General features: G+C 62.8%; 1 protein-coding gene across 3 annotated transcripts; it reads right to left on the bottom strand.

Annotated features, from left to right (window-relative positions):
• Positions 1-4317: 4317 nt before the first annotated feature.
• On the bottom strand, positions 4318-13591 carry LOC116629080 (ephrin-A3). 3 transcript variants are annotated; one of them, XM_032399381.1, is made up of 5 exons: positions 13401-13590; positions 7221-7534; positions 6495-6560; positions 6241-6318; positions 4318-6017 (listed from the first exon to the last, which is right to left on the bottom strand). In XM_032399381.1, the coding sequence occupies exons 1-5, from the start codon at positions 13526-13528 to the stop codon at positions 5887-5889; spliced, it is 717 nt and encodes a 238-aa protein (XP_032255272.1). In that variant the 5' UTR covers positions 13529-13590; the 3' UTR covers positions 4318-5886. The 3 variants fall into 3 exon arrangements, with proteins under 3 accessions (XP_032255272.1, XP_032255274.1, XP_032255273.1); XM_032399383.1 differs by lacking the exon at positions 13401-13590 and adding an exon at positions 11180-11491; XM_032399382.1 differs by lacking the exon at positions 6241-6318 and having other exon boundaries at positions 13401-13591.
• Positions 13592-16408: the final 2817 nt, after the last annotated feature.

The raw sequence follows: 16408 nt of genomic DNA, 5'->3' as shown, positions 1-16408 counted from the left end.
TCCTCCCTTCCCTGGTCTTCCCCAGACTCCAGATTTGTCCAGCGGGTTTGGCCCGTGCTCTGCCCGGCACAGAACCCTGTTTGTCTGGCCGGGACTGTCCCCCTTGGACGCCAGCCCTCAGGTGCACCCCGCTGTGCGACGCTGGACGTGGGTGGCTCAGGGTGCCCGTGTGTGGGCATCAGTGGGACGCCCCTGTGTGCGCCCCGAGGCCCGAGACGGTGTCCGTGTGGCTGTGAAGCGTGTCCAGCCCACTGAGTGTGTGTCCAAGTGCGAAGGGCCGTGTGTCCGGCCGCCGCTCGCGTGTGGGGAGGGCCGCTGCCTCAGCCCGGGGCGCCCCTCCACTTCAGCTGTGTAAACAAAGCCCCTGCCTTCCTCTCCGAGGCCCCGCCCCCCTCCCCAGAGCAGTGACTTTGATTGACTGTGTGGGTCCCAAGGTTGTGAAGTATATGAGCGGGTGTGGATTGAAGGGAGCACAAGTGTGTGTGAGCGTGAGGGTGAGGCCCGAGCGTCCCCTGGCCAACACCAGCCCTGGGGAGCAGCTTGGGGGACCCCAGGCCACTTGAGCCTCGCTCCTTTCCTCCTTTTTATAGCCAGGGTTGGCGACAGTCCTGTAATTACCCCGAGCCAGACGCCTGGGTGAAAGCCAGGAGCTTGGCGCTGACCCTCTGGGGGAGGGGCCAAGCCACAGGAAGCCAGACGTCCCCAGGGCACCATCCCAGGCCAGTCATGGGTTCAGCCTGAGGTTGGTCTTGCTGCCCCCCCCCCGGCCTGACCCCCGCGCCTCTGTACTGTTCCTGGGCCCGCGCCACACTCCCCAGTCTGTCCAGGGGCTGAGCTACCCAGCCTGTGTGTCCCTACCCCTTCCCGCCAGTGTCCCTCATGCCTAGCTCAGGTCCTTCATCCCCCAGCCCAGCCCATGTCACCTGTCCCAGCCGATGTACCCTGCAGCCCAGCTCAGCCCCTGACCCCAGGTTTGCCACCTGAGCAGAACAGGGAGGGTGAGGGAGACCATGTGAGGCTTTGGGGCTGAGTAGCGCTGGCCGGACAGGAAGGTCCACCCCCAAGGCCTTAGCACCTAAAATGGGAGTGAAGGAGAGAAGGCCAAAGGGGGTAGGAGAAGCCCTGGGATGTAAGGTGGGCCAGGACCTCGCCCCTTCTGCCCCAGGCCAGAGCACAAGGGTAGGGCTGAGCCCAGAGCATCCCTCGGTGAAGCTCCCTGTGCCCCTCAGGGGCCAGCACCCACCCTTGCAGGTCCCCAACGCAGGGAACGAGCCCAGCCCGAATGGTGAACGGTCCTGCTCCTCTCCCCTCTCCACGGCTGGGTTAGGGTGACCCAGGGCCCGGGAGCGGGGCGCGTGGCCGCTCAGAGCCTCACTCCCCATACCCAAATCTGTGTCTGCTCGTGCGTCTTGCTGTGTCCTGAGGAGCCCCTGGGACAACTCTAAATTCGCGCGTGTGTGTTGCTATGGCCCGTCTTGAGGTCTTGCTGAGGCAGCCAGAGGGACACAGACAAGGGCCAAGGGGCCCCTGTCAGGGTGGACGAGCTGCCTGCCTGGGGCCCACACGGCCTTGGGGCTGCAGCTTTGGGGTGGAGACAGCACAGCGTCTCCTGGGCAGACGGTAAGGGGTAAGGGCAGCCCGGATGCCCAGGTTGGCAGAGAGGAGGTGACTCAGCCTGCTTCCCTCCCCGCTCCCGCTGCGGTCCTGTTGTCTTTGCCGCCACCCCCCCATACCCCTGAATGTCTCGCTCAGTCCCAGATCCCATAGTCTGTTCTGTGCTATCCTATCCTGCTCTGCCCTGTCTGATCCCTCAGCAGGTGTTGAGTCTGGACTGTGGGTCCCCTTCCGTCCCACCTGCCCCCTCAGGCCCTGTCCCTGGTGTCACCTCACCATTGCCTTGGCCAGGACACCCTGGGCCGGGCCGACTTTGATGCCACCAAGCAGGGGCCCTGTGCCAGGCAGGATCAGGGTCACCGGTGTCTATCCATCCACGTGTTGACCCCTCCCTCCCCCTTACAGGCTCTGGGAACTAGAAGCTTGTCTGAGGGGAGTTCCGCACAGGACCCCCTGGCTGAAGCCCCAGCTACAGGGGAAATGGTCCTTTCTCTTTAGCCACTGCTTGGGGTGGTTTAAGAGGTTTCAAGTATCAGCCTTGGATCCCTGGAAGTTGTCAGTCTCTCCTGGGGCCTGGCAGCATGGTGGAGGGGTGGAGGGGACGGGAGCTCAGGACACCCGAGTCCCAGTGCCTCTCTGCCTCGTCACCTGTCCGCATAGGCTGAGTCACTCGCCCTTCTGAGCTTTAGTTTTCCTGTCCTTTGTCCTGTCCTTACTTATTTAAGTAATCTCTGCACCCAACGTGGGGCTCAAACTCACGATCCTGAGATCAAGAGTTGCACGCTCCTCTGACTGAGCCAGACAGGCGCCCCTAGTTTTCCTGCCCTTAAGATGTGGGGTTCAGACTGGTACACCCAATCCGGATTGGAGGTCCTTTGATGTCTTTCTCTGCGGACTCCACGTGACTTTGGAGGAGTCTGGGGGAGAGGGGGCGGAAGGCGGTGGTAGGGGTTCCAATGGGCAGAGCGTGGCGACAGTCAGACCCACTCCAAATGCCAGCCTTGCCAGGCCCTGTCCCGTGTGCCAGGCCTCTGTGACCCTGATCCAGGGACGTGGCCTTTTAGACCCTCAGCCTTCCCATCTGTGCTTTGGGGATAGTGAGGCTTCCAGGGGCACGGTACTCCCAGCGCACGGAAAACACTGGGTGCCGTGCTGGGCATATAGTAGGTGCTCAGTAAGTGGAAGCTGGCTTGCTTGCTCTAGTTCCTGCCCCCCAGGGCTTGGCCCTCCGTCTGGCTGGCTGGATTTTTTTGTTTTTTTTAAGATTTTATTTATTGGGCACTGGGGTGCTCAGTTGGTTAAGCATCTGCCTTTGGCTCAGGTCATGATCCCGGGGTTCTGGGGTGGAGTCCAGCAGGGCTCTCTGCTCAGCGGGGAGCCTGCTTCTCCCGCTCCCTCTGCTGCTCCCCCTGCTTGTGCGCTCGCTCGCTCTCTCTCTCTGTCAAATAAATAAATAAAATCTTTACCAAAAAAAGATTTTATTTATTTGTGGGGGGAGAACATGAGCCTGGGGGAGGGGCAGAAGGAGAGGAGAAGCAAGCTCTCCGCTGAGCAGGGAGCCCTCCTGGACTCCACCCCAGGACCCCACGACCATGACCCCAGCTGAAGGCAGACGTCTAACCGGCTGAGCCACCCGGTGCCGCTGGGTTGCTGGACTGTGAGCCTACTAAGCGCCCCCTCACAGCATGCCCTCCCCTGTCCCGTGTGGCCCTGGGATGTGAGGAGCCTGCAGCTTAGGCCCACTGCTGTGACCCCTTCCAGGCCTTTCCTGCTCTCCCCAGTTGGGTACCAACTGTGTGTGCCTCCCCCTCCCAGCAGCCTCTTCCCTGTGTCTCCAGGCATGAGGGTACGTTTCCCTCCATGTTCCCACAGCCCCCTGGCATTTAACTGTGGAACACTTGGTTACACTGTCCTACCTGTGTGTGGGTGTTACTGATTCCTTTTCACCTATCAACACATGCTAACATGAGCTTATGTGAGGGCAGAGACTGTGTCTTGGCATCCCAGTACCCAGGCCAGAGCCTGGCACTCAGCAGGTGCTCAGGAAGTGTCGATGGAATCCTCGAATGATTGCAATGGATGAGCCTATCTTTTCAGTCTTGTCTCTGGGTGAGGAGCCTCAGACTGGTGCCCCGGCTGCCCTGGCTCTTTCCCCACTGCCTCCCACCCCATGTCTCCCTGTCTGCCACGGTCCAGCGGAAATTCCATTTCTCCTATTTTATGAGTACAGAGCGGGAAGAAGACCCAGTCCCTGCCGCTGGGGAGGGGCTCATTCTCAGGATGCGGCTGGCAGGAGCCACAGGGGCGAGGAGGGGCCCTCAGCCAGGACCCAGTCTGCGCACACAGAGGACCGGGGTGGGATGGAGTCCCAAAGCTGCACAGCTTGGCAGTAAGGACCCCCTCCCTGGCAGGTTTTGGCTCCTGTCATCACCTCCCCTCCCCCACAGCACCACGGGTACAAGCCTGACCTCACCCAGCCTGGTGGGGCCATGTGGCCCTTCCCCCTGCTCTGTCTGGCGCATTCTGCCTCCTCTTCTCTCCCGACAGACGCAGGGTGCTGGAGTTATGTGGGACCCCAGCGCCAGTGCACTCTCAGCCCTTGGGCCATAATGGTTTAAATGAATAAAATCACAAAGGATTATAAAGGAAACCAATCACATGGAAACACAGTTATCAAAACATTTACATTTTTTGGTGTAGTAATATATATGCTTCTTTATTAACACATTAAAAACAAGAACGGTCTAACAACTCCGGTCCTTTCAAAGCAGTGATGAGAACAAATGGTGTTTTGAGAGAGCTTCAAAAACTATAATGCAGCCTGAAAGCATCTGTGATTTCTGTTGGTTACAAAAACCCAGGCCCTCTGCAAACTATTTTGGCTTGTTGCCCAAGTACGTAAGAGAATGTTTAATTTCAGTTACAGGTGAGTGAAAACAAAGATGTGATTTTTTTCCCTATCTAGGTTCACAACCCCCCTGCAACCCAGAGACCCCAATCAAGACCCCGATTGCAGAGTGGAACAGGAAGGAAGGAGAAACCATCCTGCGCTGGATGCTTCCTTTACCATTCCATCCTTACCAGGCCCTGAGAGACGGGTAGCCTGACTCAAGCTTCTGAGGAGAAACGCGAGCCTCGCAGAGGGTGAATGATTTGCCCAAAGGCAGCCAGGCCCAGCTCCAAGGCCCTGTGGCTCTCACCACACAGAGCTGCCTCCTCAAGGGAGACTGAGCCACAGAAGGTGCTCAGTTGACCCTTTGGCCCCAGAGTCGGCCCCCCGCCCGTGACATGTGGGTTTTAACCAGCATCCAGAAGGGCTATGGCCCCTGAAATCACACACACTTAGTTATTTTTATCTCCAGTTTATTTTTTTAGACTAAGAGCAGAGTATGAAAGTCACAGCCAAAGCACTTGAAAAAGGCCCGGGAGGATGGGTGGGGCCACAGAGGGTGGGCAGGGCAAGGTCATGGGATTTGGGTCCCGGCTCAGGGCTGGAGGGGAGGGGGCATTGTTGTCTTACGGTCTCCAAAAGTGTCTGTGCGTTGCATAGGTCTTGTCTTCACAGAAGACACAAGAGGGGCCAGGGGGTCCCCCAGTGGGGGGGCCTCGCCTGGTGGGGAAGGGGTCTGAAGCTGGAAGGGGACGTCAAGGAAGGTCAGGGAGTTAAGGAGGGGGAGGAAGTCTGTCCGTCTGTACATTATATATAGAGATACAGAGTCCGTACATGCCTGCTGGCACCCCAGTGCCCATCCCTTGTCACCCTTGTCCACTGCCCGCCCCCCAGGGGTGTCTACTTGTAAACTTGGATTCAATCCAAACCGCAATCCCGGGAGCGGGAGTGGGAGGAGGAGGACGTGCTTATTGCTGTAAACAGGGGAGGGGGGGCCGTGGGCCACCCCCTCGCCCATCTAGTCCCCTCCCTGTGTTCCGCCCCTAGAAGAGAATGAGGGGGGTGCCTCCCATGCTTGGATCTGCTCTCTCTGGGGCGTATTTGTCTCCGGTGGTGACAACAGGGGATGGTACCGGGGTCAGAGAAAGGTACCAGAGCCACAGGCCACCCGGGACCCGTGGCTGTCCCTGTGTCTGGTCCACTACAGTGCCCCACGAGGGGAGAGAGGGGGCAAAGGGCATGGGCACAGATGTATGGTGCAGACCCCGCTTCCAGCCACCGGAGCAGGGGTCCAGGCCCCACAGCTAGGCTTCTCTCGGAGAGACCAAAGTCTCCCTGCCCTTTCCCAGCCCCATGTCTCCCCGCCAAGGGAGGGGGTAGAGCTAGGACGCCAAGAGCGTCGCGAGGAAGAAGGCGATGCCCACTGCCAGGGGCAGGCGTTCCCGCTTGGGGCTGGTCCCGCTGATGCTCTTCTCAAGCTTGGGCACCTGGGGATTCTCTCTCTCAAAGTCCTCTGTGGGCAGACGAACAGACAGCCTGGTGAGGGCGGGGCTGCGCGCGCGGGCGGGGCACGCGGCAGCGACAGCAGCAGTGCAGCCGGGACGTGAGCACCCACGGGGGCGGGGTGGGGTGGGGAGGAGGGGTCCGTGCCCCCGGAAGGCATGCAAGGTGAGCAGGCACCGGGGAGGGGGCTGCGGTTCCAGCAGTGGCCACCAGAGGGCGCTGCGCAGACTCACCCAGCACGTTGATCTTCACATGGGGGCCCATGGTGAACTGGGGGAGGGTGGGGGCCGGCTTCTCCCCGGAGTGCGATGCTGCGGGCCGGGGTGCGGGTGGGAGAGAGGAGGGGAGAGTCAGGGCCAGGATCCCCCCACCGCTACAGCTGGGGAGCGAGTCCCCGCTCCTGGGCCCCCCCCGCCCCCGGGAGCCAGGGGAGCCCCGAAGCGGGGAGCCGAGGACGCGGTCGCGGCTGGGCGCCGACGGCACTCACTGGGGGCGCAGCAGACGAACACCTTCATCCTCAGACACTTCCAGTGCGGGCTGTGCGTGGGCGTGGCTGGGGACGAGACGGGGCCTGAGCTGCGTTCTCGCGCGTCCCGCCCCTGCGCGCCGCCCCCTGCCCCGGGGACGCGGCTTCACGGCTCCCCGGCCCTCGGACACGGGTCACCGCGGCTCCGCCGTCAGCCCGAGAAGGCTCTTTGGTCCCAGCCCTCAAGAAACCCCGAGCCCTGAGGTCTCAGTTCCGGAACGCTCCTCGCGGGAGCGGTGACCCTGCGACCCAAACTTCGGACTGTCACTAAACCTCTCTCAGCCTCAGACGCCGTCCGAGCCGAAGCCCTAAGGCCGCCAGGCCCCACGTGGCATCCCGGGCTGTCGAGCCCAGCGACGCGGACCACGTGGCCGCCACGTGGGCCCGCCCCAGCCCCTGCGGACCCCACCCCCTGGCCGGCACTCTGACCCTCTCTTTTAGGCTCACCCCCACAACCATGGGGTTGGCCCTGCGGACCCCATCCCCTGGCTCTCACTCACTTTTCCCGGCCCCCCCCCCCCCCCCCCCCGAGACCCCAGCCCGGGGACCCCACCCCCTGGCCGTCTCTCAGATACGTTCCCTAGCTCCGCCCCCGGGGCCCCACCCCCGGCCGTCCCCCAGGTACGCTCTTTAGGCCCCGCCCCCGTCACTCGCCCCGCCCGGCCCCGCCCCCCGGCCGTCACTCACAGATGTAGTAGTACTCGTGGCCGGCGTGGAACTCGTAGCCCAGCGAGAAGGCGCTGTAGCGCTGGAACTTCTCCGAGAACTTGATGGGGCTGTGCGGGGCGTGCGGGCGGTTGCACTCCCAGCGCTTGAAGCCTTGGCTGGCGTTGCAGGTGCGGTAGCCGGCGCGGCTCACCATGTACAGCACGTACTGCTCCGCCCCGCCCCCGGGGCCCGGCCCCGCCCCGGGGCCCACCCCCGAGCTGTTGTAGTGGGGGCAGTAAATATCCAGATAATCGTTCACATTCACCTGCACCGTGTAGCCCTCTCGCCGCAGGCTGCGGGGGAGAGGAAGCGGGTCAGAGAGAAGAAAGCCCACGCCAGCCCTCTTCCCACGTCGCCGCTCCGCAGACCTTCCCTAGGGTCTTCGGAGCTGCCTCTCTTCTCGGTCCCTGTCCTAGTGCCACCAGTCCCACGCTAGCCCTCCACGCCCACGCCTTGTGCGGTCCTTCTCCGGGCGGCCACCAGAGGGCAGCAAAGGCGCAGGGAAGCCCGGCCTCCCTCCGAAGGCGAAGAGGCGGGGGAGAAGGGAACGTACGCTCTGGTTACCACAGAAACGGCGCAGGCCCCAGCGACTCCCAGACCCAGGCCCGGATTTCCTCCGTCCATCCCCCACAATTCCCCACCGGGAGGAGTGGTAGGGGATGGAAGGGGAGGGGGAGAGTGGGAGGGAGCCCTTCCCGAGATGCGCACCCTGCATCCCCGCCCCCGGCGTGCTTTCCTGCCGCTGCCAGTCCACCCCAAGGCCAGTGAGCCAGGACCTGAGCTCACAGACGCACGTCTGGAGGCTTCGTGCATGTGCACGCACAAGTTCCGTGGCGCACACACAAATATGTCCACTGTCCACTCAGGCGGCATGCCAGGATGGGCTGACCCCAGCCGTCTCGAGCTCTCTCCCTGCCCCCTCCACCCCCGTGACCCGCCCCCCAGACACACACCCACACACACACCCACACACCCAGGCACATGCCCTCTCTGCACTATTACTGGCAATGAAGGTCCCCGATAACGTGAGACAACAAATCGGGAAGCTAAGGGGCTCAACACCAAAGCTCCACGGGGTATCATGCCAACCAGCCAAAACTTCCGTCTCTATACATCCTCCTCCTCCACCTGGCACCACTGCCCCCTTAATGGCGCGAGGCAGAGTAGTGGGCGTAGTGCCCAGACAAGATGGCTGTGCCTCGTACTTCCTCGGTCCTTGTAGGGCACACAGAAGCGGGCGCTGGGTCCCTTGTAATCCCCACCTGCCTTGCCAGTCGTCATCAAAGTGTTGGTCTTAATGCCCTCGATGGTGGTGCGGAGTGGTGCGGGGATGGGAAAAACATCTGAATGGAGAAAGAAACTCAGAGAAGCAGGAAAGAGTTTCCCCCAATTTCTTTAGGGTAGGAATGCACACGTCCTGGCAGGGAGAGAACATGGTGGACACAGAAGGCCTGGGGTACTTAGCAGCATGTCAAACCACTGAGGTCCCTAGTCCCTGGGAACTCCCTGGAGGGAGGGACTGGCTCCCCATGTCACCAAGCACCTCCCAGTGCCACAAATAGTAATTAGATCCATTAGGGAAACATGCTTGGAGGCCTCTGAATTGGGTGGAGCCTTGAGGGTCCCTCCCCACCTTACCCTCCTTGCCTGGCCTGGCCTGTACCACCCTCTCCCCAAGCACTCCCTTCCAAGCCCAGCAGTAGGCAGAGGTGAGAGCTGGTGCCTGGGCACCTCAGTGGGAATGGGCACAGCCTTCTTGAGTCATCAGGAATGCCACCAGTCCCACTTGGTTCCCACGGGAGTGATGGGTCACTTAGGCCCCTCCCTGGCCCTGGCACTCAGGTGGGCAGGAGTCTCGGCCTGGGGCACTGGGAGCAGGAAAACGGGTTAGACCAGGCCTGGCTCCTGGCGCCACCTGGGTTTGCCTCTCCATCCCCAAGTGGCTTGCCTCTCGATCCCCAACTTCCAAGTCTACTGTTCCTTCCCCACAGGCTTTGAGGAGGGGGCCACCAGTGCTAGGGGGCCAGGCCTAAAGCCACTGCACAGCCACCCTGGGGCCTCCGTCCTTGAGCCTCACCTAGGTTTCCAGCCCTGCTCTGAAGTGGCCCCTTGCTGGGGCACTGCCCAGATTCCCCTACAACAGAGCCCATTCCAGCAAGCAGTAAGCCATGGCCAGAGCTATTGGGACAGGTGACCTCAGTTTCCTCAACGGGGCGGGGCCTAGCCTTACAGAAAGGCAGCTGGGTGAGCACCTGGAAGAGAAGCCATCTTTTACCTCTCCCTGGGCTGGGTGGCAGGAAGAGCCCCTGAAATGCCCCCCAAACTGGGCATGTGGGAGGAACAGCGGCTTGTGGAATGGCTGTAGGCAGCTGGTATCTGGTGGGCAGGGGGCTGGGTGCCAGAGTCCCCAGTCAAAAGTCCCGGGAGACCTGAGTGGGGTGTCTGCTTGGCTTGGGCGCTGTAACTGAATCTGTCATCCTCCCCGCCCTGGCAGAGGAGAGGAAGGTGCCACTAGGCCCAGCAAAGCTCCACAGCTGACTCCTCCTCTAGGGCCCCAGCTCCCCATCCCTAGGGGGGAGGGGGGGACCCGGGGGCCTGGGGTGTGCCTGCCCCTTCAAACAGGTCTCTATTCTTCCTCCCTTCATCCCGTACTGGCCTCCACCTCTCTCGCAGAAAGGCCAGTGTTCACACACCCCACCTGGAGGGGTGCCCCCTCACCCCGTTATTTCGTCTCTCCTGGCTCTCACCGCCTCCGGGGCGCATTCCGACCCTTCTCTGTCACTCCTTCAGTGCCCCGCCTGCTCGAGCCTGGTGGGGTGGGCGGCGGGGGAGCAGGGAAGGAGCAAACCTCTCCCCGCGGGGCAATTAGGGGCAGGTAAACAGGGCGTCTAACAAGACCAGGGAGGAGGGAAGGCATCCCAAGGGGCGCTGAACTTGTTTAATCCCTGCCCCCACCCCTAGAAGCCGGGATGCAGAGCTAAAGAAGCGGAGGAGGGATGGCAAGACACCGACCGGGGCTCTCCTCCCCCCTAGCGCGCGGCCCCGAGGCGGCGCGCCGCTCGCTCCAGCAGGCGAGGCTGGACCACGTGCGCGCGGCGTGGGGTCCGCGCGCCCGGCTGGGGGTGGGTGGGTGGCGGGAACGTTCGCGGGGCGGCGCGTGCACGCTGACACCCCCGCACCCCTCGGGGCGCTCTCGGCGCCCCGCCCCGCCGGGTCTCGCCATCCCCGGCCCGGGGCCGGGCTTCTCCGGCCGGCGTCGGGTGGGGGAGAGGCAGCGCGCCCCACATCCCCGCCCCCCTCCCTGCGACAGCGCCGGGCGGCGGCGAAGGTTTATTGATCTGCAGCGGCGGCGAAGAGCGAGAGACCCGGCGAAAGCGAGACACACAAACGGAGTGAGAAGAGACGCGCGCAGCGAGAGGGGAGACTAACAGACCCGGGTCCCCGAGAGGGGACAGGGCGAGACACAGCGAAAGAGAGGGGCCCAGAATCGGAGAGAAAGAGGACCAGGATGGGAACGGAGGGAGGCGTGGAGAAAGGGAGAGACGTGGGGGCCGATCGGGGAGGCCCCCAGACAGCAGAGACTGAGACGGCTCTCAGTGGCGGGCAAGGGGGTACGGGGCAGAGGCTCGGGGGCAGGGAGAATACGAGCAGAGGGAGAGACCAACAGGGACGTAGTACAGCCTCAATAAATATTTGTTGAATGAGCGTGTGAATGAAAGAGAGATCAGCAACAGAAACATTTCAGGGAGAGAGAGGTAGGGAGACGGCTAGAGAAAGATGGTCCCCAGGCTTCTTGAGTTAGGGGCGAATAACAACGCCTTGCTCCGTTCTGTAAAGCAAGGAAGCGCGGGGCCAGGGGGCATACATGTGGCCATCAGCCGGTCCTCCCACCCCCACCCCAAATTCAATTCCGGGCTCAGGGGACCCCTCGACCTCACCTTCTCCTTCTTCCCTCCAGTATAGTACCCTCCATCCCTAGTTTCTGGGCCAGGTTGGGAACTGGTCTCTCCAGTTACAGCGGATCAAACGGAGGGCCTGAGTGGGTGGACGAGGGGCGAGATCGGGACCGCTGTGCAGGGCACTGCCCCCAGGACTGTCAAAGGAGGCCTCTGCACGTGTCCTACAGCACCCTCCCACGTGACCCCAGGAGGCGGGGTCGCAAGACCCTCTCCACGTGACCCCAAGGGGCAGAGACCCTCAGCACGTGACAGGGGGTGGGAGCCCGGCGCCCAGCTCACGTGACCGGGGGGAGGGGGCGCGGGAGCCCTTGGCTCGGCCCGGCCCCGCCCCCAGCTCCCTGGCCCTCTCCACTCCCGGCTCCGGAGCACGTCGCTCTCACGATTTATGGGGCCGCGGCTGCCGCAGTGAGGGAGCCGGGGAGCCCGGCGCAGCGGCAACAAAGGCCGAGGAAGCGAGGCGGGGGCGGCGGCGTCCTCCCAGCCGGGTGCGCGCCCCCTCCCACCTCTGCCGGTCCAGACCTGCGGGGGAGCGGGGAAGACTGAAAGGAGGCTCCCGGAACCGGGCTCCCCCACCCCCTCCCAGGGCTTTCACCTGAGCCCAGGTGTATGCGGGGGAGGGGAACCTGATCAACAACATTCCCCCCCACACGCGGCCGTTCCCGCATACCCCTGGCTCCGGCTTACCCTAAGAACGCGGGGGTGCCCCGAGGGTGGTGGGAACCCAGGGCCCCTCACCTGCGTACTCTCCGCTCCCCGCCAGCCTCTAGTGGGGCGGGGGGAGGCGGACGTGTGAGTCTGGGGGAGGGGGACGAGCTAGATAGAACGGGGAGTCAGCCTCCAGCACCCCCCGGAGTTCTTCGAGTCCCGCTCCGGGGGGGAGGGGCCTCATCCCCACCCCCGAGGTTTCCATGGGAAGCGAGAGGGGGGCGTCGTGGGCTCATCCCCACCCCCAGTCTGACACTCCGGGCGCGAGCAGGGAGAGAGGGGGAGGCGCGGAGCCCCAAACAACAAAGAGCGGAGCGGCGAGCGGCAGCCCCTCCCCCGGGAGGTTGGGGGTCGCGGCCGCCCGGCCCTCCCGGTCCCCTCCCCTGGGGCCTCGCCAGTTGCTCCCGAGTCGCCCCCCGGAGCGGGGAGTCCGAGGCGGTGCCGCCGCCGCCGCCTAGGCAGGTGTGACAGTGACCCCCGCGTCCCTAGGGATGCCCCCAACACACAGACACACACGGAGGCACGGCGGGGAGGAGAAGACAAGGGCAGGGAGGACCGAGCAGATTGAGGACCTGGCCCCGCAGCCGGCACCCAGCCGCCGCGCCACACACCCCGGGAAACCACACGGCCGCCCTGACACCCGCCCAGACCGCGGCGGCGCCGGCAGCCACCCCAGCCCAGACGCGGCCGGCCACGCGGACAGCGACCGCAGCCCCCTCCCCGCCCCGCCGCCCGCTCCCACCCCCAGACGATCGCCGACGCAGACACACAAATCACACACTCAGACACACACGCACACTGACAGCCGCGCACGCCTGCTCACACTTGGAGCCACACGCCGTCCCCAGGCCGCGCGTGTGTGTGCGTGTGTGACACGCCGACATCTGCGGGCCTCTCTCTCTTTCACCGGTACCCCACCTTTCCATCCCCACCGAGCAGCACCTCCAGGACCCCCGCCTCGGCGACCCAGCCCAGCTCACCCCCGCCTGGCTTTTCCCCACAACCAGGGCGAACCATCTAGCTTCGTTCTGAGGAGGTGCTGGGCCGGACTCCCTGCCTCAGCTCTGGACCCCACTTTTGAAAGCAGGAGTCCTAGACAGAACCCCTCGAAAGCCTCACCGCTGAAAACAGGTCATCCCTGGCCCCCCCCGGTGCGACGGCCCAGCACGGCTGAAGGGGGCGAAGATGGGGGACTGTGCGATGGGGGCACGCTATTCCGGCGGCGGTGCGGAGAGAAGAAAGGTGGGGTGCGGTGTCCCCGAGCAGCCTCCTCCGCACGGCCCAAGTCCTCGTCCCTAGACCTCAACAGCCTCTTTCAGACGCCCCCCCGCGAGTTTCGCAGACGCCCACAGTGTGTGTCCCCCTCTCCCTCGTTCCCAGCCCCCGGCCGTGCCTCCCAGGACCCCCACCCCGGGGCCCCCGGGACTTCCCGGGCCCACCGGCTCCCCCTCTCGCAGACGCGGGACGCACTGGGCTCCCTGGGCCCCCGACTCACTGCTGGTTGGAGCTGTTCCAGTACACCGCATGCCGGTTTCCCAGCGCCCCCCCGGGCCCCTGGGCCAGCAGCGGCAGCAGCGGCACGGGCACGAGCAGCAGCAGCAGCAGCAGCGGAGCCGCGGCCATACCCGGAGCCGCCGCCGCCGCCGCCCCCCGACTGAGCCCCGCGCGCCCGGCTTCTCGCCTCCCAGCTCCCTGCCGCCGCCGCCGCCGCCGCCGCCGCCGCCGCCGCCGGCCCCCAGGCCTTAGGCCACGCCCCCAGCCCTTCCCTCCGCCCTCCGGGCGCGCCCCCGAAGCCCCGCCCCGGGCGCGCTCCCGCCTGGCCCCGCCCCGCTCGGCCCGGAGCGCGCGGCGCTCGGGAGGTGGGGACCGTGCTGTCCCCTCGGGAACAACCGGCGGCGCCTCCTCTCTCCCTCCTAGGTTTACTTTTTGCTTCCGCGGGTCCCGGGCCTTCTGCCGCCCAGTCTCGAGTTCCCTGGAGAAGGATTAGGGAGGCCCAGACCGGGGTCTCGACCTGCTGTGAGCACATCCATCCCTGGGATGGGGTGAGGGGGATTTGAAAAGGAGCTGGGGGTCCAGGACCGCTTCATAGTAGAACTAGACAACCCCCCCCCCTTCCTTCTGAGCAGTCTGCCCTCCGCTCCCTCCATGGTCCTCTTCCCGTGTGAATAAGGGGTCGGGGGCTGCAGGGTGGAGAAGCCTCAGTGCGCACCAAGGACCTGACCGCTCCTGACCCAAAGCCCCCACCGGAGGAGCATGAGGCTTGTTTTTCCTGGAGGCGAGGGAGAGGAGCTCGCCCTGAGAATGTCCATACTGGTGTGCAGGCGAGTCAGCCCCAGAACCTACAGAGGATCCCTCGCTCACGCTCAAGCAGGGCCCGTCCAGTGCAGCCAGCGGGGTCCCCCAGCTTGGCCGCTGCTGGACGCACTGACGGGAAGGCAGATCCTGGGCTCCAGCTCTCACCGACATTGTCCCCACAGTGATGCCCAAGCACAGACCTGGCACACACACATTCATGAGAGCAGACGCAGGGAACAGAGAGACGCAGCACTGGACACAGACATTTACACACACAGGTGCCCCTGGCCAGCACATACAGGGAGTGGCGCTGAGACAACCAGAGATCTGTAGACACACAGAGACATGGGAGCACACCCCAGACCATGCACCCGCAGGGACTCACCCACAGACCCACATGCACCCTGACACCACAGTTCCCTGTTCTCCTCTGGTTCCTTCTTTGCCCAGGAAGTAGAAGTTGAGGGAAAGGGTCTAGGATCCAGACCTAGGGGGTGCCCAGCTCTCATCTCTTCTCTCTTGGAGAGGCTCGGACTAAGAGTGACCAGGTCTCAGGTCAGGTTCTGACAATCCACACCAATGACCTGTGCCCGGGGAGACTGGTGTGATGCTCTTCTCTCCTTTACTTCAGGAGAGAGGACATGCAGGCACCCTCCATCTGCTGATCCTTGGCAGGACAGGGGTCCTCAGGTGCTGCGGTGGGGGGTGTGGGGATGGTGCCATTCAGCATGGGCCTCCTGCCTAGCTGCTGCTGGGCTAGAACAGACTCTGTCCTCCCTCACTCCCCTCCACCCCAGGAGATCTTCTCTCCCTTCTCAGGAGCCAGAAGATAAATTAGGCCCCTTGGGGTGGGAATGGGGGACTTTGCAAACAGCTCTCTCTTCCCCCAGACTCCTCACCCCCCAGGGAGATTTGTGTCACCCAAATGATGCTAACCTACCTACTCCAGGTGCCCCAATCCCAACCTCCTCCTCTGCCCCCCACACTCCCTGCTATGCAAAGGGAGGCTTCTCTCTGTAGGGCCCACAGTTGGCAGAGGGGCTGCCCATTTACATATGGATGGGAGCTTGCTGATTTGGTCTAGGAGTTCAGATTTCATTTTAGAAGCCTTAAATCCCTTTTTGTAGAATCTGGGTCCCACTTATGGATGTGAGTCTTTTCCTTCAGGATTCAGATACTCCTGTTTAGAAACTAGCACCCCCAGACCCAGTCCCCATAACTGAGCCCTTTCTCTAGGATTTAAGCAGCTCTATCAGGTTTTTAAGTTCTGAGACACTCTCTATAGAGCCTAGGCTTCTGTCTATGGGATCTGGTGCTCTATCCAAATCAATCTCTGGCTGATTTGGGCTTTTGTGTGTTTTAGGATAAGCACCCTCTATGCAGACCCAGTCTTTAGGGTGCATCTCTTTGCAAGTAGTGCCTTTGTGCACAAACAAGCGCACTGTTTCCTTCAGCAGGAGGTGGCCCTATGTGTCTCTCCACGTTGGTCAGGGAGTTTGAGCTGATGGCACCCTTTACTAGGTCCGTGGGCGACACGGAGCCTTGCACAAACTGTAAACTAAGTGGCAGTCTTGACGTGGGATATGGACCTCCAATCCAGCTGTGATGCACAGGCCTGCCCCTAGGCCTCCAGTCAGGGGCTCTTGGCCTCTCTGGGGATTGGGTCTCTGTGTAGAAGATTGCGGTCACTGTCTATACACCTGGGATCTGATCTGAAGCCGAGGCCTCTTTTTGTGGCATCTGGGTCATCAGTGGGCTCTAGGTCTCTGTTTATAACCGTCACTCAAATTTTTCCCAACTGTGACCCACAGCAAGATGTATATTTTATTTTATTTTTTTAAGATTTATTTATTCATTTTAGAGAGAGTGAGAGCAAGCGCGAGCAGGGGAGGTGCAAAGGGAGAGGGGGAGAGAGAATCACTAGCAGACTCCCCGCTGAGTGGGGAGCCCGATGCAGGGCTTGATCCCACGACCCTGAGATCATGACCTGAGCTGAAAGCAAGAGTCAGACGCAGGGCGCCTGGGTGGCTCTGTCGGTGAAGCATCTTCGGCTCGGGTCATGATCCCAGGGTCCTGGAACTGAGTCCCACATCAGGCTCCCAGCTCAGCAGGGAGGCTGCTTCTGCTGCTCCCCCCTTCTTGTGCTTTCTCTCTGTCAAATAAATAAATAAAATAAAGTAAAATAAGAGTTGGACGCTTAACCGGCTG

Source organism: Phoca vitulina, unplaced genomic scaffold, assembly GCF_004348235.1.
Source record: "Phoca vitulina isolate PV1807 unplaced genomic scaffold, GSC_HSeal_1.0 scaffold263, whole genome shotgun sequence".
NCBI lineage: Eukaryota > Metazoa > Chordata > Mammalia > Carnivora > Phocidae > Phoca > Phoca vitulina.
Note: the sequence above shows the minus strand (reverse complement) of the source record. Positions and strands in the feature narration are given on the sequence as shown.